Source organism: Elgaria multicarinata, chromosome 7 (assembly GCF_023053635.1).
Source record: "Elgaria multicarinata webbii isolate HBS135686 ecotype San Diego chromosome 7, rElgMul1.1.pri, whole genome shotgun sequence".
NCBI classification, from domain to species: domain Eukaryota; kingdom Metazoa; phylum Chordata; class Lepidosauria; order Squamata; family Anguidae; genus Elgaria; species Elgaria multicarinata.
Genome location: NC_086177.1, coordinates 7,010,592 through 7,034,460, shown reverse-complemented (window position 1 = coordinate 7,034,460; position 23,869 = coordinate 7,010,592). Strand labels below are relative to the sequence as shown.

General features: G+C 42.9%; 1 protein-coding gene across 1 annotated transcript in view; it reads right to left on the bottom strand.

Annotated features, from left to right (window-relative positions):
- KIZ (kizuna centrosomal protein) overlaps nt 1-22,787 on the bottom strand; it is a 93,181-nt gene extending 70,394 nt beyond the window's left edge. Inside the window, exon 1 of the mRNA XM_063129997.1 lies at nt 22,582-22,787. Coding sequence (XP_062986067.1) covers nt 22,582-22,787 — 206 coding nt within the window. The remainder of the gene's footprint in view (nt 1-22,581) is intronic.
- Nucleotides 22,788-23,869: the final 1,082 nt, after the last annotated feature.

The following is a 23,869-nucleotide window of genomic DNA, read 5'->3' as shown; positions in this document are numbered from 1 at the left end:
ATTTATCAGGATATTTGGTAACAAATCTGGGAACGGGGAGAATTATGAAATTTGAAGAGAACTCCGGATTTTTCCCATTCTCCCCACCCAAACGGCAACTCTACTGTAATGGGAATTAAAAAAAAAATCCTTACAGCTCCGTCATTTTTAAAGATAGAGCTGAAACTTGGCACCATGATAGCTCTTAGGTAGGGCTTTAGCCATGCCAAATTTCAAGAGTATATATTCATTCATTGATTTTTAGGACTGTTTTTAATTTTGAAGTTTTAAAATTATTTTTAAAACCCATCATTTTTAAAGTAAAGAAATGAAACTTGTCACCATGATAGCTGTTAGGTAGGGCTTTAGCCATGCCAAGTTTGAAGTAGATCCGTTGATTCACTGATTTACCGTATTTTCCGGCGTATAAGACGACCCCCAACTTTTGAGAAGATCTTCCTGGGTTAAAAAGTCATCTTATACTGGGCATATAAGACGACCCCCAACTTTTGAGAAGATTTTCCTGGGTTAAAAAGTAGTCTTATACGCCAGAAAATACAGTATTAGGAATTTTTTAAAGTTCAATGTTTTAAAATTACTTTTATTATTATTATTATTATTTATTTATATAGCACCATCAATGTACATGGTGCTGTACAGAGTAAAACAGTAAATAGCAAGACCCTGCCGCATAGGCTTACATTCTAATAAAACCATAATAAAACAATAAGGAGGGGAAGAGAAAGCAAACAGGCACAGGGTAGGGTAACAGGCACTGGGTAGGGTAAAACTAAGGGGATCTCCATTTGTTAGCTAAGAAGTGCTGGGCGAGCAGGGCACTTTCCTGTTGCAGATTTGGTGGGTAGTCGGGCACGTGGAGCTCAGCAGAGGCACGGCATCCACAGATCAAAATGTGGGAAAGGAGAGGTCAGTCAAAGCACCACTAATGGGATTCAAAGAGTGCTTATCAACGGTACCTTCTCAAACTGGAGGGAGGTAATGAGTGGGGTACTGAAGGGCTCAGTCCTGGGCCCAGTGTTCTTCAACATTTTTATTAATGATTTGGATGAGGAGGTGCAGGGAACGCTTATCAAATTTGCAGATGACACAAAATTGGGTGGGATAGTTAATATCCTGGAAGACAGAAACAAACTTCAAAGTGATCTTGATAGGCTGGAGTGCTGGGCTGAAAACAACAGAATGAAATTTAATAGGGACAAATGCCAAGTTCTACATCTAGGAAATAGAAACCAAATGCACAGTTACAAGATGGGGGATACTTGGCTCAGCAATACTACAAACGAGAAGGATCTTGGAATTGTTGTAGATCACAAGCTGAATATGAGCCAACAGTGCGATATGGCTGCAAGAAAGGCAAATATAGCAAAAGCTTCAAAGTACAGCAAAACCTACAAAAGTAGGAGTGAGTGAAGTTAATTTCAGATACATTGAATCTCTCACTTGTTCTTTATTTCAGTGATTTTAACATTAAGATGTTATGTAGAACAGATTTGTCTTAAATGTGTGCTGTAAAATCAGACATGTGACCAAGGCTATGTTCGGGTGGGCACGCCCCCTTGGTACTGGACACGCCTCCTTGGGGGTGACCATGTTGTCCTCCTTTTTGTTTTCCAAAATATGGTCACCCTACATTAATAGATGTATAGCTTCCAAATCACATGAGGTACTGGTTCCTCTCTATTCGGCCCTGGTTAGGCCTCATCTAGAGTATTGCGTCCAGTTCTGGGCACCACATTTCAAGAAGGACGCAGACAAGCTGGAGCATGTTCAGAGGAGGGCAACCAGGATGATCAGGGGTCTGAAAACAAAGCCTTATGAAGAGAGACTGAAACAACTGGGCTTGTTTAGCCTGGAGAAGAGGAGATTGGGGGGAGACATGATAGCACTCTTCAAATACTTGAAAGGTTGTCACACAGAGGAAGGCCAGGATCTCTTCTTGATCCTCCCAGAGTCCAGGACACGGAGTAACAGGCTCAAGTTACAGGAAGCCAGATTCTGACTGGACATCAGGAAAAACTTCCTGACTGTTAGAGCAGTACGACAATGGAACCAGTTACCTAGGGAGGTTGTGGGCTCAGCTCTCCCACACTAGAGGCATTCAAGAGGCAGCTGGACAACCATCTGTCAGGGATGCTTTAGGGTGGATTCCTGCATCGAGTGGGGGGTTGGACTCGATAGCCTTATTGGCCCCTTCCAACTCTACTATTCTATGATAACAAATCTGTGAAAGACATTTTGTTAAGAACTCTGCAGACCACTTCCTACAACCCCCTGAGGAAGGCCTAGCTAAAATACAGGCTGAAACGCGTCAGGCTTCTCAACCTAATATATAAAAAATAAAAAGTTCAGCATCTTGAGAACTCATTTCTCCCCTTTTTGCACCAGTCAAAGCAGCCCAAAGGGCAAAACAGTATGGGCCAGAGACCTTTTTCTCAGAGTTCCACATCATGGGCGATGACGGGTCATGCTTAGAGAAAAATTCTCATGACCAACAGTGAGGTGCCAGCTGAGAGAGAGGCTCTCATCTTTGCGGATGTCCTGTTGCTGCGGATGTTGGAACTTGGCATGTCATTGCTTTGCTACACCTTCTCTTCCACTTTTTTTCTCACTTGTGAGCTAGACTCTGTCTGCCCTGCTGGCATGCAATGCAGAACGTTCGAAGTGCATGTCAGAGAAAAATAGATTTGTGGCTTTGGCTGGCTGGCATATCTCTTAGTGATGGAGTTAGAGTGGAGACACAACTCAGAGACAGCTCTAGCTTAGCCCAGAGAGGCTGGTGTGCCACACAGAGCCTTTTAAGATTGTCTCAGAGTCCAGGGTTGGTGCAGGCAGAGGCAGCTGGCGGCAGAGTTTTTTAAAAACAAGAGTCACTGGATGTGAACAAGCTATAAGCTGGCACTCTACCCCTGGCCACAGGGTACAAGTGCACAGCCTGGTTGGACTGTTGGGAGACTTTTGCAGAGAGTGGGGGGTTGTTTGAGGCTGGAGATGTTGGCTGGCTGGCATAAGGCAGAGAGAGGCTGAGGCAACCCAGATGCACCTGTAGCTTGGCCCTGAGAGGCTGGCTTGCCACCCAGAGTGTTTTAAGAGTGCATCAGAGTTGGTGTACAGATAAGATATAACAGTATAAAACAATAACTATGTTCTGTGTGAAGTGGTACTATCTTTTATCTGTGCTGAATCTCCAATTAATCACCTCCAATTAATGACCCTGGGTTCTAGTATTATGAGAGAGGGAGAAAAATATTTTATACAACTCTATCACATTTCCCCTAACTCAGAATTTTTTTAAACTAAACACTGTAGTAACCTTTCTTCATAAGGAAGCGTCTCCAGCCCCTTTATCATTTAGCTGGCCTTACCTGCACTTTTTCCAACTCTACAATATCCCTTTTCAGGATTGGCAACCAGAACTATACACGGACATTAAGCTAACTGGCCTCTAATTTCCTGGATCACCCTGGATCCCAATTTTAAAATGAATGTTACATTCACCATTTTCCAGTCCTTTGGTACAGAATCTGAACTTAGGGACATGCTACATATTTTTGTTAGAAGATTTGCAATTTCCTATTTGAGTTCTTTAAGGTCTTTAAGATAGATACTATCTGGGCCTGGTGATTAGTTAACTTTCAATTTATCAATAAGATTAAGAACTTGCCTCAATTCCCTTGACTTCCTTCCTAAAAACATCAGTTCAGACACAGGTAGCTGCCCTGCCCTATGTCTTTTGCAGTGAAGAGAGACAGAAATAATTCATTCAGCTTCTCTACGATCTCCTTATCATCCTTTAGCACACCTTTGTTGCCATCTAACACAGTCTAGCTTCTCCCCCACACCTGAGCTGGCTTCCTACTTCTTACGTATTTGATGTTATTAGCGATGTACTCCTCAAAATGCTTTTTTGCATCTCTTTGTCTGCTTGCATTTCCTTTGTGCAAGTTTGCGTTCCTTTTTTATTTTCCTCAGTTGGGCAAAACATTTCCTGAAGGAAGTCCTCTTTTCTCTAATAGCTTCTTAGACACTGCTCATTAACCATGCTGGTGAGTTCTTGGACCTGGTGCTACCCTTCCTAACCTGCATTATACATTCTTACTAAGCTCCTATTGTTGTGGTTTTGAGTAACCTCCAAGCATTTTGGAGGGATTTAACATTCTTAACTCCCCCTTTCAGCTTCCATTTTACCAGTCCCCTCATTTTAGAGAAGATTTCTCTTTTAAAGTAAAATGTGATTGTGTAAAACTTGCTTGGAAAAGTTCTACTTGAATATAAATTAAATTTGAAAGCGCTGTGGTAATTGTTTCCCATTCGTTCAGCAACACATCTCAGACTAGTTGCGGTGGCACTGCCTAGGATTAAGTCCAGGGTCGCTCCTCCTCCGATCGATTCCATAACCAACTGTTGTAGGCCATAATCATTTAGAGCATTGAGAAATTTAACTACCTTGTTATGACAGGAATATGCATTTTTCCAGTGAATGTGGGGGTAATAGAAGGAAAGGAAAGGAACCTCTCGTGCAAGCACTTGAGTCATTCCTGACTCCTAGAGGGACGCCTGCTTTCGCTGACGTTTTCTTGGCAGACTTTGTAGTGGGGTGGTTTGCCATGGCCTTCCCCAGTCGCAGTTACCTTTCCCCCAGCTAGCTGGGTACTCATTTTACCGACCTCGGAAGGATGGAAGACTGAGTCAACCTGAGCCGGCTGCCTGAGAACCAGCTTCCGCTGGGATCGAACTCAGGCTGTGGGGAGAGTTTCGGCTGCAGTAACTGCCGCTTTACCACTCTGTGCCACACAAGGCTCTTTGGGGGTAATAGAAGTCACTCATCATTATAACATTTCCTTATTTAGATGCCTCCCTGATTTCATTTTCCATCTAAGATCACCCTAAGTGTTCTGGTCTGGGGAACAAGAGCATATCCACAGTACCTTTTCCTTAATGACCAGCCACAGTTCACTTTTCATTTTGCTTCTTTTAAAAATCTATTTTAAGGTGTTTTATCCTGTTTTTATTTTATTTCATCTTGTACACCACTCTGAAATTTTGAATGGGGAGCGGTGTATAAACTACAAATACCCATGTTTCAATGGGACATTCTCAAAGTGTACTTTAGATTCTAACTAGAATTTGTGTTGAACAAAGGTGACTTTGCACAAGTAATGTTTGACAGATACCCATATTGTAGCCCCTGATCAAATAAAGATCTAGAACTTAAAACTACTTTTCCAACACAAGCTTCAATCTCCCCACAAATTACAAGACCTATAATAATTATTTCATATAACACTGCATGTGGAAAAACTGTAGTATGACTTTCTGTGATATGCCAATACTAATCTATCTGTTGCCACTAATTGATGGGAAAAGCACGTATAATTTTGTTAAGCGCCACTTCACATTAAGTTGGTTATTTTAGCATACCCCTAAAAATATAACCTTGATGAATGCAATGAAAAAGTGTTTGAATACACATATCAAAGGGCAGAGACTGAAAGTCCACTTGGTGGCAAATCTGAACACATTGAAGTTAATTCTGTTTTAAATTGTAATCTGATTTGAGCTTCAACAGAGAAGCAGGATGTAAATATAAAAATTAAAAAAATGCCAGTAAGGATAATTTTAAAAAAGACATTCAATATATTTCCATATCTGTTGCCATAGATAAGAGTAACACACACATGCACCTGCTGCAAATCTACTTTTATAAAACCCACCTCAACCTATATCTTGGGACAAATTCCATTAAGCAAACATTTAATTGTTCTTAGATGTGAAGATAGGCACTGACTATTTAACAGACTTGTAGAACTCTCCTTTGTAGAAACCTGAAAAAACTATCTCCCCTGAAGGTTTCCTGAAGCAAATAATTCCATCGCTTCTTGATCTTTTATACAGATATATGGTTTCCTCCATATATTCCACTGGTAGTGCTGTCAGCATATTTAAAGGTGACCCTTCCCCAAATGTCTCAAAGTAATAATCTAATAGAGCAATTCTATCCATGAGTTACGCCCCCTGGATTGGCAGAGTGGAAAACTACAACAGTTTGTTAATAGCTTCACACCAATGGAAAAACATCAGTGTAATAATATTTACATTGACAAGACTCTACCAGCACAACAGGGAAACTAGGTGAAGTTGGAGAATCGTTGGGCAGAACTAGACATCATCAGAATCCAATGCTCATTGGTCCTCTCCAACCCCACCCAACACTGGTGCAATATTATACCTGCAAAAGAGGTGGCATATATTTAAGCATTTGCATTAAAGTCAATTGAAAGTCCTACACTATCACCTTATCCTCCCTCTCTGAAACCACGGCTACTACAGATTGGATCCCAACTAACTCTGCAACCAATCACAGCACACCACAAGGGGTTATATAGAACCACCAGTGAACATAGGTGCCTTATCAAGTGGCTCTATCACTCTGCTCCCATATCTAGACAGCTATGAGCACATGTGGAAACTTGGATTATGATAATTCAGTGATGTCACTGCTGCATTCCCACCGCTTTCCTAATGAGAATTCCCTTCCTCTAAGGCCTTTCTCACCCCCAAGCAGGAACCACCTTCTCTCACACACACTGGGTTTTCACTACCACCAGGACCTTGAAAGCTCAGGCCCAAGACCCAACCCTTACCCAGTCCTCTCTCTATGCGGACACAAGGACATTATGCTTTAACCTTATATTTTCCCTTTATTACCTCCCCCTTATGCAGCCATGAGCAGAAGGTGTACGATTTTATACTGTTAGTTTTACCCTACCCTGTGCCTGCTTACCCTACCCTGTGCCTGTTGGCATTCTCTTCCCCTCCTTATTGTTTTACTATGACTTTATTAGATTGTAAGCCTATGCGGCAGGGCCTTGCTATTTACCGTTTTACTCTGTACAGCACCATGTACATTGATGGTGCTATATAAATAAATAATAATAATAATAATAATAATAAGCTGCTGAATAATAAACAAGTAACTGTTAAATGACTGTATCAATATAGATTCTTTTGACAATACTCCAAAATCAGTCTCTCAAACAATCCTCGCACAATTACTAGTCTTCTCTTTCTTTCAAACCTAAAATCCTAACTCTGATCTAAACCCAATCTCAACAAATACCTGTTCCAATCTGCCTCCCACAGGCACAGCACCCAGTTTATCTCTCTCTCTCTCTCTCTCTCTCTCTCTCTCTCTCTCTCTCTCTCTCTCTCTCTCTCACACACACACACACACACACACACACACACACACTTACACTTCACCCTCTCCTTCTCAATCTTTCAGCCAGTCAGCTCATACATGCAAAACCACCATTCTCACTTTAAAGATACTTACTAAACCACAGATTTATAACAAGAATACAAAGTTATAAACATAAACTCAGTATGAACAGATGTGTAATGTCACAGTGACATTGTGCAGAAACTCTCAACAGCCAGAGATCAAAAATAAATTAAAGGCAGAGGAATGAAAGGAAAGGAAAGGAACTTCTCGTGCAAGCACTTGAGTCATTCCTGACTCCTAGAGGGACGCCTGCTTTCGCTGACGTTTTCTTGGCAGACTTTGTAGTGGGGTGGTTTGCTGTTGCCTTTCCCAGCCGTTATTACCTTTCCCCCAGCTAGCTGGGTACTCATTTTACCGACCTCGGGAGGATGGAAGGCTGAGTCGACCTGAGCCGGTTGCCTGAGAACCAGCTTCCGCTGGGATCAAACTCAGGCCGTGGGGAGAATTTCAGCTGCAGTAACTGCCGCTTACCACTCTGCACTACATGAGGCTCTTTTAGAGGAATAAAAACTACTCTCTATATCAAATCTTCCATTTATGGGGGTCTGGGATCAAGTCTTAGTGCATATGTTTAAATCTCCCTACCATGACTAGAGTAGCTCGAGATCCTGGGATACTACATAGGACAAGGTGGTAGAGTGGTGGTAGCATTTTAACACCAGGCAGTTTTGGATTATACTGATTACTCCGATCTAATTCAGTCTGATTTCCAGCCATTATTTTGGGACAGGAGCTGCTTGAGTCCACTAGTGGATGACAACCTGGTTCTAGAGACACCCGGGAGCATCCCTCTGTTTATAAAGAACATAAGAAGAGCCATGCTGGATCAGCGCACGGTCCATCTAGTCCAGCACTCTGTTCACAAAGTGGCCAAGCAGCTGTCCACAAGCAGGACATCCATGCAACTGCACCTTCCCACTCATGTTCCCCAGCAACTGGTATTCATAGGGTTACTGCCTCTGATAATGAAGGTACCAAATAGCCATCAGGACTAGAGGCCATTGATAGCCTTCTCCTCCAGGAATTTATCCAACCCCCTTTTAAAGCCATCCAAACTGGTGGCCATCACTACATTTTGTAAGTGGTACCGAATTCCATAGTTTAACTATGTGCTGTGTGAAGAAGTCCTTCCTTTTATCTGTCTGGAATCTCCCACCAATCAGCTTCATGGGATGACCTCGGGTTCTAGTATTTTGAGAGAGGGAGAAAACGTCTCCCTATCCACATTCTCCACACCATGCATAATTGTATACACCTCTATCATGTCTCCCCTTACCCTCCTTTTTCCCCAAGCTAAACAATCCCAACGATTGGAACCTTCCCTCATAGGAGAGATGCTCCTGCTCCTTGATCATTTTAGCTGCCCTTTTCTGCCCTTTTTCCAGCTCTACAATATCCTTTTTCCAGTGCAGCGACCAGAACTGTACACAATATTCTAAGTGTGTTTGCAACATGGATTTGTATAAAGGCACTGTGATATTGGCAGTTTTATTCTCAGTTCCTTTCCTAGTTATGCCTAACATGGAGTTTGCCTATTTTTACAGCAGCCGCACACTGGGATGACACTTTCATTGAGCTGAGTTGACATTTTTCATTCATTCTTTTGTATCTTTCAGCAGCTTTGATACCATCAACCATAGTTTCTTTCTTGACTGTCTTGCTGGAGTAGGGCTTAAGGGCACAGTATTACAGGACTGATCCCAGTAGGTGGTGCTGGGGCTGTACAATCTACTGGAGATTTACACTACTGCGAGTGAGGAGGTCTCAATAGCTCAGTGCCCTCTTGTTCCCACCACCACCACCAAATAATCAATCCAGCATTCAGCTGCATAAATTGGGGGTTGTGAGTGAATGTGAAGGTGAATAAAAACTGTCTGGGACAGTAACCATCAGATATAGCTATTTAACTAAGTGAAGAGGGGCATGGCTGAATGAGTTGAAGGGGACTGAGCAAACTGAAACATGTCCTATGGCATGTTTAGGTTGAACAATCACCAGAGGCTATTGGTCAATGTGCCCATCATATTGCACTGTTTTATGTACATGGCATGAATGCATGTGTATTTTCTCAGTCTTTGCCGAACTGTGATGATTATTCTGCTGTGATGGGCCAAAAAGTAAAAGAAATTGTCCAAAACCACAACTAGTAAACATAAAAAACATAACTCAGAGAAACACTATGTAAATATATTGAAAATTAAAAAAATAATATTTATAAGTAACCAAACCAATAAAAACAAGTTTCAAGTGCCAAAATTTTAAAACAAATAATTTCCTAAGCACATTGCTAATAATCTTGCAATTCACAATAAAATCCAGGTGGTCAAGCATATTTTAACCTGTCATCTTTTTTTTTTTTTTTTTTTTGTCGGTCTCTTCTGCCAAGACTCTCGTTCACGCACTGGTTATCTCTCGGTTGGACTACTGCAACCTTCTTCTCTCTGGCCTTCCTTCGTCTCACATCAGTCCGCTGGTCTCTGTCCATCACTCTGCCGCTAAGATCATCTTCTTGGCCCGCCGCTCTGACCAGGTCACTCCACTTCTGAAATCTCTTCATTGGCTTCCAATTCACTCCAGAATCCAATATAAACTTCTCCTGCTGACCTTCAAAGCTCTTCACAGTCTAGCTCCTGCCTATCTCTCCTCTCTCATCTCACACTATCGCCCCGCTCGGGCTCTCCGCTCCTCTGATGCCATGCTTCTCGCCTGCCCAAGGACCTCCACTTCCCTTACTCGGCTCCGTCCTTTTTCTTCTGCTGCCCCTTACGCCTGGAACGCTCTTCCAGATCACTTGAGAACTACAAACTCAATCACTGCTTTTAAAACTCAGCTAAAAACTTTTCTCTTCCCTATAGCCTTCAAATATTGAGTTTGTTCTGACTCTATACTGTTAGCTTCACCCTACCCGGTACCTGTTTACACTTCCCTGTGCCTGTTTGCATTCTCCTTCCCTCTTTATTGTTTACTACAACTTATTAGATTGTAAGCCTATGCGGCAGGGTCTTGCTATTTACTGTGTTATCTGTACAGCACCATGTACATTGATGGTGCTATATAAATAATAATAATAATAATAATAATAATAATAATAATAATAATAATAATAATAATCTACAACAGCTTGGATTCAAATTATGACTCTTGGATGCAAATCTGCCTCTTCCAAATTTCTCAGTGAGCTCAGGCTTACATTTCTTCACATTGGCACTCAAAATGTTACAAAGAACAAATGTGAAACCTTTCTGCAAAGCATTTCATGACTGACCTATATGGATTCATATGGATCTTATGGTATGTAATTAAATATAAATCCTGAAATATCCATCTAACTTTGACTGAAATGAGATGTCTTGGTGTCATGTACTTTCACATTTTAAACCTCCTTTGGGGATTTTATTGTGAACTAGCAATAAGCTTGCTAATTCATAATTCTCCCCCGAATGGATTTTTTTGTGTATAAGTTGTTTTTATTTGGTTATTCAGAAATATATATTACTGTTTGATTCAGGTGTGTTTTGTGTGTGTGTATGCTAATATATATTACAGCCCTGGTGTATTTTTCATACCTCCTGTTGGGTATGCATAGCATCTTACTGACATTACACTAACACCAGCAGGTCTATAGGATCACCCTATCAATCATAAACTGAGGAATATAGAGAACCATAAGTTTTACCTGCATGTTGATCTCTCCTGCTTTAAGAGTAGAACTCCCATTTTTCAGTAATAGGCAAGAAATTACATTATTACATTGCTCAATGAAAGCATTTTAATTTTCCTTAAGAGTAACCTAGCTGCTTTATCTCCCCATTCATAGCGCCTGTTTGACCCTGTTAAGAATAAATTCAGTCAGAGTGGATATGCACTTGCAGTATTCCTGCTTGCTGAAATGACAGAATGAAGCAACTCTTCTGATAGTGTTTTTCTATGCTTCTTTTCTAATTAATTTTTTAAATTCTCACGTAGAGAATAAGTTTCAGAACATTTTCATGCAGTAATGTATATTATTATCTTTAAAAGCATTTTTAACCCACTCTTCAACCAAAAAAGTATCCCAGAGTGGCTTCTACAGATTAGTAATAAGACAGTTCCTGCCTTCAGGTTTACAATCTGAATGGCATGGCACAAAAGGAAAAAGGACTGGGAAGTGGGGGAGAAAACTCAGGGTTGTATCCAAAGCTGTCTATCTGCCAACAACTGGTGGAATGAATCCCCCCTTCTCACTTTGGCCTCCCACACAACCTCCAAATGTGCAGATTTATTTTATTTTATTTGTACCCCTCCATTCCACCAAAAAATGCCACTCACAGCTTCCAGAACCAATTAAAATTGATTAAAACAATATATTAAAATGCAACAAAAACATAACAATTACAGGGGAGATGTTTTTAAAACAGCACCCAACCCAGCAGACCTAATTACAGGCTAAAGGCCTTCTTAAACAAAGCAGTCTTTGCCTGCAGCGGAAGGACATCAAAGAGGGAACAAACCTAGCCTCCCTTGGGAGGGAGTTCCAAAGCCTGGGAGTGGCCACCAAAAAGGCGCTCTCTCAGACCACCACCAAACACATATCTAAAGGCGGTGGTCTTGAAAGAAGGGCCTCTCCAGAAGATCTTAGGAACTGGGCAGGTTTGTATGGGAGAAAGAGATTTTTCAGGTTTGGGGTGCACAGAGGAATGCAGGAGGGTAACACTCCTGGGGATCAGTCTTCCAGTGGTCCTGGGTCCCCAGGCTGATTGATGAGACCAGAGTGTGCTGGCCTTCAGCTCTTCAGTTCCAGAGAACAGGTGTCACTATGGGGCTACGTGCGCACTCCTATGTAGTCCAAGGAAAAGCTTCATGGCCTGAAGAAAAAGCGCAAGGAAATCACAACTCACAACAAGCGGTCTCGGGTTACGCCATGCACTATACCTTTCTGTGACAAGCTGGCAACTATCCTGCTTGATTAGAGAGCTATGACACCCAATTATATCACTGGAAGAGGGATTACCTTGCCACAACTTCAGAGATCCAGGTATCATACCATGAAAACCTGCCGGTCTCTAACCTGTAAATACTCTTCCTTGACTCCAGGCACATCAGACCCTATGCTGAACACCCCAGTTCTATCTAGTATGGCCAAGCTTCCTAGCATCCATTCTGCAACTGTTTCAAGATCCTCAGATGCTAGGTCACCCCAAAAAGTGTTCTGTATAGATCAGCTGATAACTACAATATGGTCCGCAAGTCTATTCCTCTACCCCTGCAAGATGCCCATCCCACTTCTGGGAAAGTAGCCCAACTACCCACTCCTTGGGTACAAGCAGCCCAACAAGCTTGACCTCTGCAACAAGAAAAGCTACCTCTACCTTGCTACATCAACCCAGAGAAGCTTCCTCTAAAATAAAGCATTTTGCAGTGCCATTCAGGAGTACCTTTCCTCCATGGGAAATGCAGTCAGAGCTGGACCTCCCTGTGGAAGCTATAGATGTTGGCCCTCAAGAGAGTAGGGTTCTTCACCCTGTTCACCCAGGCTCCTGTCTCTGGAGGAGGAGGAGCAGTGAGAACATCACACTATTGCTGATCAAGACCGGATGGTGCTGTAGTCTCTTGCTCGTACTGCAGAATGTGGGGATTGATATTGAAAGGACCCTCCTTCCGGAATTGAATGGGGGGAGGGGCAAACACAGCCACCCCTGCTACACCTGGACTTGGGGTGCTTGTTCACAGATCCTAGCAACCCAACATTTAGCAGCTTCCCAGTAGAAGAGGGTGGCACAAAATTGCCTGAAGGAGAAGATGCACCTGTGGAAGGGCCATTTGAGCAGCTAGCAGAACAGCCAAGACCAACAGCCACAGAGCCCGCAGAGAATGCCATCAGTTCAGTCCACCCCATTCTGCATAATATAAGAGCTCTGAGACAACTGTGGCAGAAAGAGTAGGTGAGGAGGGAGACTGGAGTAAAAACACTTCTTGGACTGTCATAGAGTGGAGGGAGGGAGGAGTGCAAGGAGGAAAGAGGAGAAAAATCTGCTTGGGGCAAAGGAACGGTGAGTGAACACCACTTCTCTGGCTGTCAGACAGTAGAGATAGGGGCAAAGAAGGAAGGGTGAGCACAAGATGCTTCTCTGACATTCGGAGGGCATGAGAGGGTGGACAAGGGGAGGACAAGGGAGGGGGAGGAAGGAATAAATAAAACAATTCTTGGGTTATCATACAGTGCTTTGGTGTGGAATGGAGGAAGGATGAGTGAAATCAGCTTCTCCGACTAAAGGGAAGTGTGTGTGGTGTGGGTGGGTGTAATAGAGCCAGTGAGGGGGAAGCCTGAACTTCAACTGAATTTCAGGATATTGGAGCATTAGGGTCTGGGGATGGAACAAAGGAATGGTTGGTGATAGCTGCTTCTTGGGTAGGCAAAAAAAAAGCAGTGCAGGAACTCCAAACAAAGCACAAGGCAAAGAATAAACATCATCCAGAAGTAGTGTCAGCATTTACATTTTTTGTTTTGCAGGTAACAATCAGTTAAGCGGATGGGGGCCTCAGTGGACCGTTAGTAAAAGGCTGCTGGCACAGGGAGGGATGCAAGTTGTGCTACAGAGTCCTGGGATACGTGCAGGAAAGAATAAGTTTGAAACAAGACACAAAAAGCCTCAGAGAGGCTGATCGTCTGTCAGCACCATTGTGGATTAGTAACTGAATAACCAACCCATGGTGGCTTGTTCTCAGGTTGGCTTATTGCCATCTGTGAACCAGCCCATTGCCTGTAAGTTGGAGATCCAAAATAGAATGGGGGAAGGGTCTGCAGACATTCATATTAGGCCCTGCCAGTCATGTGGTGGTTGCAAGAAGGTCCTGCTGCTGACCCTACTTGAGCTGCTGAAATGAAGAAAGAGGGACATGTTGGATGCTCCAGTTTTGAAAACATAAAATCCAGCTGTTTGCAGAAATGTTCTTGTCTCCCCCTCCCTGCTGGACTGCCTCCTTTTTATCGTGTGAGGGTTCTGCCAACCTGTCATGAATATATGCTTTCCTGGGAGTGGAGGAGGTGATGGGAGTCCAGGAGCAGCCATCAGAGTTATACAGGGCAGAGGGAGGTACCAGGGTGGGTGGGGGAGAGACAGTTGCACTGTAATAAGAGAGGGTGCAACGACAGGGTGTTGGTTGTCCCCAAACTTTCCCCCAATTCAAATAACCTGGATGGCCCTAGCAACAGACCTCCTGGGCTGCAATTGCTGCTGGTGAACGCCAGGTCGGTTAATGGAAAAACAACAGCTATCCAGGACTTGGTCCTGGATGAACATGCCAACCTGGCCTGTATCACAGAGACCTGGTTGGATGAAGCTGGGGGAGTTAATCTCTCTCAGCTTTGCCCACCAGGGTTCTCTGTCCAGCAGCAAGCAAGGCCTGGAGGGCGGGGAGGTGGAACGGAAGTGGTCTATCGGGATTTCATCCCCCTGACCAGGTGCCCTGTCCCAGTTTGCAGGGTTCGAATGTGTGTATCTGAAGGTGGGTGCCTGGGATAGAATAGAGATTTTGTTGGTGTACCGTCCACCCCGCTGTTCAATAGTCTCCCTTCCTGAGCTAGCCGGGGTAGTCTCAGAGTTGGGGTTGGAGTCCCCACAGCTTGTTGTTCTGGGGGATTTCAATATCCATGCTGAGGCTGCCCTGTCGGGAGTGGCTCAGGACTTCATGCCTGCCATGACAACTATGGGTCTGTCCCAAATAGTTCCCCCCACCCAGGTTGCTGGGCACACTTTGGACCTCGTTTTCTGTGCTGGATGGGGTGACAGGGATCTGAATGTGTAGGAACTTTCTATAGTTCCGTTGTATAGTTCTGATGCATCCAAATGGTTTCCTGATGGCTCTTGGGGATTTTCCTGTTGCCTCTGCAGGTGATTCTGTCGAAGCCCTGGTTGATCTCTGGAATGCAGAGATGGCCAGGGCAGTGGACACGATTGCTCCTGAGCGCCCTCTCTCACGTTGTGGAGCCACACCAGCCCCCTGGTTTTCCAGTGAACTGGCAGCAATGAAACGAGTGAGACGGAGGCTAGAACGACGTTGGCAGAAAACTCGGGAGTGAATCTGATCAAACACGGGCTAGAGCCTATTTGAAAGCCTATTCCATGGCAATTTGGGCAGCAAGAAAATGTTTTTTCTCTGCCACTATTGCGTCTGCAAAGAGCTGTCCAGCAGAGCTGTTTTGTGTGGTCAGGGGCCTTCTACACTCTGGCCCCCAAAAAGAGATTTCAGACCTTTCAACAGCCTGCTGTGACCAATTTACCCAGCACTTTGCAGACAAAATCGCTCGGATCCGCTCTGACTTGGATGCTATTGTTGATACAAACCCAGTGGATGTAACTTTGGCACCTGCTTGTCCAGTATTATTGGATACCTTTCAATTTGCACAGTCCGATGATGTGGACAGGGTCCTTGGATTGGTGAGAGCCACCACGTGTATACTAGATCCTTGCCCTTCCTGGCTTATAAAAGCTGCCAGAGGGGGACTGGCCGAGTGGGTAAGCCGAGTGGTCAATGCCTCCCTTCACCAAGGTAGGGTGCCAGCCTCCTTGAAGGAAGCACTGGTAAGACCCACACTGAAAAAGCCCTCCTTGGCCCCCACTGGCTGGATAACTACCAGCCAGTCTCCAACATCCCATTTTTGGGCAAGGTATTGGAGCGTGTGATAGCCTCCCAACTCCAGAGATTCCTGGATGAGACGGATTATCTAGATCCATTTCAATCTGGCTTCAGGCCTGGTTATGGGACAGAAACAGTTTTGGTCGCCTTGGTGGATGAACTTTGCTGGGAACTGGACAGGGGGAGTGTGTCCCTGCTGGTTCTGCTGGACCTCTCAGCGGCGTTCGATACCATCGACCATGGTATCCTTCTGGGCCTCCTTGCTGGGATGGGACTTGAAGGCACTGTTTTACAGTGGCTCCATTCCTTCCTGGATGGGCGGACCCAGAAGGTGGTACTGGGGACTCCTGTTCGACTTCTTGGCCATTGGCCTGTGGAGTCCCTCAGGGCTCTGTTTTGTCCCCCATGCTATTTAAAATATACATGAACCCTGAACCCATTGGGAGAGGTTATCCAGAGTTGTGGGGTGCAGTTCCACCAGTATGCTGATGACACCCAACTCTACTACTCCTTTCCACCCAATTCCAGGTAAGCGGTTTCTGTGCTAAGCCGGTGTCTGTTGGCAGTAATGGATTGGATGAAGGCGAACAAATTGAAGCTTAATCCAGATAAGACAGAGGTGCTCCTGGTCAGTCGAAAGGCAGATCAGGGAATAGGGATTCAGCTTGTGCTGGATGGGGTTACACTTCCCCTGAAGACACAGGTCCACAGCTTGGGTGTACTTCTGGATTCAGCCCTGAGCCTGGATGCCCAGGTTCCGGTGGTGGCCAGGAGTGCATTTGCACAGTTAAAGCTAGTGTGCCAGCTGCCCCCGTTCCTAGAGATGTCGGACCTGGCCACGGTGACACATGCCTTAGTTACATCCCAATTGGATTACTGTAACGCGCTCTACGTGGAGCTGCCTTTAACGAATGTTCGGAAACTCCAGCTGGTTCAAAGAGCTGCAGCCAGATTGTTGACTGGCGCTGGTTACAAGGAGCAGACAACTCCCCTATTAAAACAGCTTCACTGGCTTCCAGTCTGTTTCCGGGCACAATTCTGAGTGCTGGTTATGACCTATAAAGCCCTATATGGTTCAGGTCCAGGTTATTTGAAAGATCGTATTCTCCCTTATGAGCCTGCCCGTGCTTTGAGATCTTCTGGAGAAGCCCTTCTTTCAGTCCCACCATCTTCATAGGCGCGCTTAGTGGGAATATGGGAGAGGGCCTTCTTGGTGGCTGCTCCAGTGCTTTGGAACTCTCTTCCCGGGGAGGCTAGACTGGCTCCCTCCTTGATGGGCTTTCAGAAGCAGGCTAAAACTTGTTTGTTCCAGCAGGCCTTTGGAGAATAATCTGGCCCTCCATCTATGTTAATGTCTTATAATTTTGTTGTGTATTTTCAACGTTTATGGTTTTTTGACATTTCTTTTCCTAGGTTTTACAATGTATGTTTTAAACTTTGTAAGGCCGCCTTGAGACCCAGTATTGGGCAAAAGGCAGGATACAAATAAATATAATAATAATAATAATAATGCCAGTTACAAGCATTACCTTTTTGAGGTTTGAAATTCTCAAAAGCTTGCACATTTTTAGTGATCTTTTAATTGGCAGAGTCAAGGTATTACACTAATATGGATTTTTAAACACTTTGCTTTTTATGAGACATGGATAATACTACATGTAGCAAGAGACAAAGAGGATTTTATACCACTGATGGTTCAGCACCTCAAACTACTAGGTAAAGCTAATCAATTTTGCTTCAATTGAGTTTTCATTGGTGTTTTTTTTTACTTAGAACTGCATCTAAATTTTTGTCCTGCTTTCCCCCACTCCTAATTTCTTTTTACTTGTTTGCTAAGAGGATAGCTGGCCACAGAGGGAGCATATTTCCCTTTCCTGCAACCTGGATGAAAACTCAGGTATTTCACCATTTAGCAGGCAAGTTTGTTTGTTTTTTAAAAAAAAATCCAGACTAATAATTTGGGTTTATTTATAAGGGTGCCCAAAACAATTCTGTCTGGTCAACTAAAGCAAATGTAAAAACTGTGTGATAAAAAACCTGTCCAAAATTTCACTTATAAAATTATTACATTTCTATACTGCTCATTAGCCAAAGCTCTCAGATTTTAAATAAATGAAAAAAAGTATGTTTGACAACACCTTGAGTAACTTTTAGGAAGCTTTTTATTAAAAAAAAATGGCATAATAACATTTTCTAGACAACAGCTACTTCATCACAAGCGGAGGTAAAACTGGCGAAAGCAAGCTGGAAAAGTCAGTTAAAAGCAGACTAAAAGGAAAAAGTCTTGTGCCTTGCCATAAATTAGGCAAGGTGTTGTTGTCACTGGCAAACAGTAGTTTCAGGATAGGGGCGGTATAATCTAAATCCCAGTAGTAGTCTGCCTCCTGCAGCTTCTTTGAGATATGGATCAATCTCAAGAAAAGGCTGTAATTTCCTCATCACACATTTCAACAGTGTGCGGTAGATAATAATCAGAGGTGTTCTGTCTTGCCATAAGAACTTTGCTGAATCAGACCAAAGGTGCATCTAGTCCAGCATTCTGTTCCCATTGAGAAGTCCACAAGACAGACATTAAGTGAAATAGCACCTTCCTGCCCATGTTCCCTAACAATTGATACAAAGACGCATACAATCTCCGATACAAAAGTTAAATACAGCCATCATGACCAGTAACCATCATGACCAGCCTTATCCTCCATCAATCTGTCTAATCTCCAAATCCCCTTTTAACACTGTCCAAGTTGGTGGCCATTGTGGCGTTACAACCCACAAGTCAATTCCCAAAAGGTATGCCTGCAGTGTGTAAGTCTGTGGTTTTTAGAATGTTGGCCTGAGTGGGCGGAGTTAGAATGTCTTGGGAGGGGGAGGAATGATATATAATGTGATATATAGAATGACTGAGGGGATTGAGAGTCTGTTCTGTTCTGTTCTGTTCTTTCCAGGGAGACTTGTTAGGGACTCTTAGAGTCTGTAGTGCTCTCTGTATTTATGGTACTTAAGTTTTGGGAAATTTGAGAGTCAGTGTAGTGAGTGGTGTCTTTAGAGTGTGGTGTGCACGTAGTAGAAGTATATAATTCAATACTGATAATAAAGAAAGTTCAAGAGTGATTGTGTGAGTGAAAGGAAAGCACGAATGTGAGGGTGACAGGATTGTATGGATGGTTTCAAAAAGGTTTTTAAATGTTGTTATTAGAAACAAAGCTTATGAACTTTTAAAAATAAATTTTGATTGGTTTATTTTAAAAACTACCACAAAAATCCCACGTGTTTGTTTGGCATTTATCATCTTAAGTTTACACATTCAGCACCCACTCTGACAATAATTCACCTCAACAGATATAACTCACAGCGCATTATTATATATATATTAAATCCTTCTCCATTTTAAACCCCTTTCTCCACATAGTTTGGAGGAAGGTGGTCTTTATCCCTTGCCTCAGGCGTATCAAGCGGTGGTGCTTGGCTTGAGCAGGGAGTAGCCTCGGCTGGGTCTGTTGTTCAGAGCCTGTATCGCCCCATAAGAAGTGGTAGTGGTAAGGTCTGTTGTTCAGGGCCTGTGTCGCCCCGTAAGAAGTGGTGGTCGTGGTAAGGTCTGTTGTTCAGAGCCTGTGTCGTGGCAGCCATCACTACAACTTGTGGTCGCGAATACCATACTTTAACTATGCACTGTGTAAATTACTTCCTATTATCTGTCCTTAATCTCCCACCATTTAATTTCACTGGATATCCCTGGATTCTAGTATTATGAGAAATTTTCACAATTCACTTTCTCCACACCATATCATGCTCAATCTATTATGTCGCCTCCCACCACCACTCACAATTTTTCTAAGCTAAGAAGCCCCAAACAATGCAACCTTTCCACATAGCTTCTTGATAGAATAGGTGCAGAAAAAGGCAACCAAAACTAACTATAATATTCTTTTTGAAGTGAGGGAACCAGAACTACACACAGTATTTCAAGTACATTTGCACCATAGATTTGTATAAAAGCATTTGGAGCTCTTTGCTATCCCTTTTTGTTTTAACAACCCTAAATGATTTGGTGTCCTTAAACTACACCTGCTGAAATTTCCTCTTCTACACAGATATTAAAGTTATTCTTTTGCATCTGACCATCCTAATTTGAAGAGTGAAGAAACTGCAGAATTTAAATAGCTAGAGGGCACAAAATAAAAATACAAGATTACACACATAAACTCAGTGGGTTATCCTGGTGATACACAGAATGACATTTCCAAGATGTTGGGAGTAAGACATTTGAAAAACATTTACCAGGAAATTTACATAACAATCTTATACATGACTACTCAGAAGTAAACCCCATTGAGTTCAGTGGGAGTTATTCTCAGGTAAATGAGTACAAGATTGCAGCTAAAGCTCTAGAAGCAAGTTTAAACATGCTTTTCACAATAGTGTTCTCACAAAATCTACTTCATTTTTATATCTTTGCACAATTTCTCAGTAATCCCTGCTGCACTCTGGTAGTGATTTCAACACAACAGTATTATGATCAGGGTATAAAATATCAATATTCAGTAAGCACTTATTTGTTAACATTCAACATTCCTTAAAAGGTATCCAAACTAGACAACAATTTTAGGGGTAAACATGGAGCATTTGCACTAGAACAAACTTATTTACAAGGCATCCTTTTCTGTAGCCTGTGGGTCAACTTTAAATGTAAGAATTCACAGCTATCACGGCTAGACAAATCAATCCCTCATGAATTTCTCTAATTTTTCCTTTAAAGCATCAGAGCTCTTCTACATATTACACAGAATGTTTTGGTGGGTGTTGGAATTCAGAAACCAGGTGGGCAAGTCGTGATTTTTAATACTCCATGTGAAAAGCACATTGCATGTAAAAACTTAACAAATCAGAGAAAGTACTATACTAAGGCTGCAATCCTATACCCATTTACTTGGGAGCAAGCCCCAGCAGAACTTACTTCTGCATAGACATGTAGGATTACACTATAAAGCTTTCTTGCTTTTCACAAGGTGGAGCATTCAAGAACTAAGACTCTCCCACCTGGAATCTGAAGTGGTGCCTGGAATCTGAAGTGGTACCGAATAGTCCACCCCATTCTGCATAATATAAGAGCTCTGAGACACCTGAGGCAGAAAGAGATGAAGAATAAGAGCGGACTGGTCACTTTAAACCTGAGGTGGAGATACTATTATTGAGTGCTCCCTGTTTGCTAATTTTCTGCTTCCTGAGCGATTTGGTTTTGTGTGTGAAGGAGGACATTTAAAATGTCTGTCTCTCTCACTCACACACACCCTCCCTTAAGAGGTTCAGTTCATTCTACCACCTCGGAACTTTATTTGTTGCTGCATGTGCACATTAAGTCTGCAGTAGAGATGTAAAATTTCCGGAAATTTTGAAGCCATGGAAAAAAACTGTTTTTTCCCCATTTTTTCTGGAAAAAAACAGATTTTTTTGGAAAAATTGAAATAATGCAATATTAGCACTTCTTACAGATTGAAAGTCACTTTGTTACTTTAGGAACATAAAATGTAATTATGCCTAAGTTGGTTTGGCATAAAATTATTACATTTGGTATATTAAAAGTAGTGTATTCAAACAATTATTATAAATTGAATTTACTTTTAATTTTTTTTAGTAACAAATGGAGCTACAAGCTCCTGAACTGTTAGAAACACCTGAACTGTAAGGAACCTCTTTGCTTCCGTCAGTTTATGAGGAGCAGGCAAAAAACAATTTTAAAAAACAACGGAAGAAACCACCAACATTAATAACAAAGAAAATTATTTAGGTCTCCATTAGTCCTCCAGTGTCAAGACATAAAGCCCCCATTCCCATAAAAAGAACTGAGAAAAATTGGGGGGGGGGGAGGACGAAGACTCAATGAATATGCATGAAATTTAATCAGACTCATTTCCTGACCGATCAGTATTAATTTCAGTCTCTGCTCCCATGGAAGCGCCCCCTAGAGGCAGAAATGCATCTTGCTCTTGCATTTGAGAGTTGTAGTCTCAGTTTGCAACCTAGGACTTGCTTATCCTTGGTGCACAGACATTGTAATAATCTGATACTGTACAGCTTTTAGAAATCATTTTTTGGAGAAGTAAATATCTGAACACCTTGTCTTAAACATTTTATCCATCATGCTAAAATAAAACACTTTTAAACAGTTTTTTCTTCATTTTTTTTTCAATTTTTCGGAAAAAACCCAAAAAAGGCTTCAAAAAACGGGGAAAAAACGGTTTTTTCCCAGGCCTTCACATCTCTAGTCTGCACTTCAGTTGACACTATAGAAGGCGCCCAAGCACCGCATCCTAGGAACTTCAGACGGAAATAAATATAAACATTTTAAGGGAACTCAGTACAAACTCTACATGCTCCAAGTAAACGCCCAAAGCCGCTGTGCTTCCTTGGAGTACATAACTTATCCCCACGCAGCCCCTCGGTCCTTTCCCCCTCATCCCTCCGCACTCTTGCAGGCCTCACAGGCCAACAATTCAGCGAAGGGCCGCCTCAGCCCCATCGCTTAGCAACAGGGAAAGCAAGCGCCGCCCCCACACGTAACAGCGGCTTTGGATTAAACCAACTGTAGATGAGGGTAGGAGAGCGGGGGAAAAGGAGGGAAACCATTAAGGTAGGGGGGTCTCACTTTCTCAGGAAGGAGGGAGGAGAAGGCCGCGCGGTTACCTCACCTGTCCCGAAGATGCGCCTGAAGGCGACGGAGTTGCTCGTCATAATCGCCATCACTGCAGCCAGCCATGGAAAGGTTCCGTGCCCCCCGCATATACTGCCGGGCGGCAAACAGGCCTGGACACCCTTGTTTATTTTCCGGCGTCTCTAAGCTACCAAGTTTGCTCCCGACATGCACCGCGACTAACCTGCCTCGCAAGCCAATCATCAGCCCTAGGGAAGGCCACGCCTCCTTCCTCTCGGGTCTGAATGCTGAAGCAGCGGAGGGGGCCGCCAGCCCCACCTACCTCTCCCTTAGTCTAGCAGTGCACCTTCAGTCGGAAGGAGGTACTGCTGAATTCAAGGGGGCTCAATCCCAGGTAAGTGTGTCAGCCCGCTTCTTTACACAGTTACTCAGAAGTAAGTCCCACTGAATTCGACGGGACTTACTCCGTTATACGTGTAGGTTTAACCGCCTGCTTAAGTTTGGTTCGAGAAGAAATCAGTCGGATTTAAAAGTATTTTAATTGGGCTGGATCATCCTGGTCGTTTATTTAACAAGACAGCCCGATCCCGTTCTTGTTTACTTGGAAGTAAGTTGCAGGGAACTCCATGAACTTTAGTCCCAGGTAAGTATGCTGCCTAATTCATGTAATAGCTTTTATGTATGAAGTTATTGTTAGGTGTATTTCAGGGCTGTCCCATTGCTGAATGAGTAACAGAAATTAACTCCCAGGACCCTCAAACCAAAAAAAGAAGAAGCTCCCAGCTGGAATGAATCAAATGTCAGTCAAATCCACAGACCAAACAACCTGGAGTGATTGGGTTTAAGTTCATTTTTATTCTCACAGAAAACCTGCTTGGAGTTTCAAATTCCTCTGTCAGTATTTAATGTTCCATGGAGTTTTCATTATTATTCAGAGTTTTTTTTAATTTGAAATGTAACAGTACAATAAAATAATTTGTATTCAAGTTTTATGAATGGCCGCTCTTAATGTGATTCTCACTATCAGTACTTTTTGCATTTAATTTCCCTCTGACCTTACTGTTTACAATCCCCTCAACTGTTAGTACTGTATATACCAGAAACCCTTAATAACACTTCATGTCATCTGATGAAGTTCATGAAAGCTTATAGCATAATAGAGGTGTTAGTCTTTAAGGTGCCATGACACTCTTTTTTGAATTTAATGCTTGCCTTCTCCAATCCATACAACCCTTCCTCCTAAAACTACAGGTCCTCTGAATAACTGTTTTTCTTTGAATCACATTCCAGTTTCCTGTAGAACTATGATGTAGGACAACAGCAGC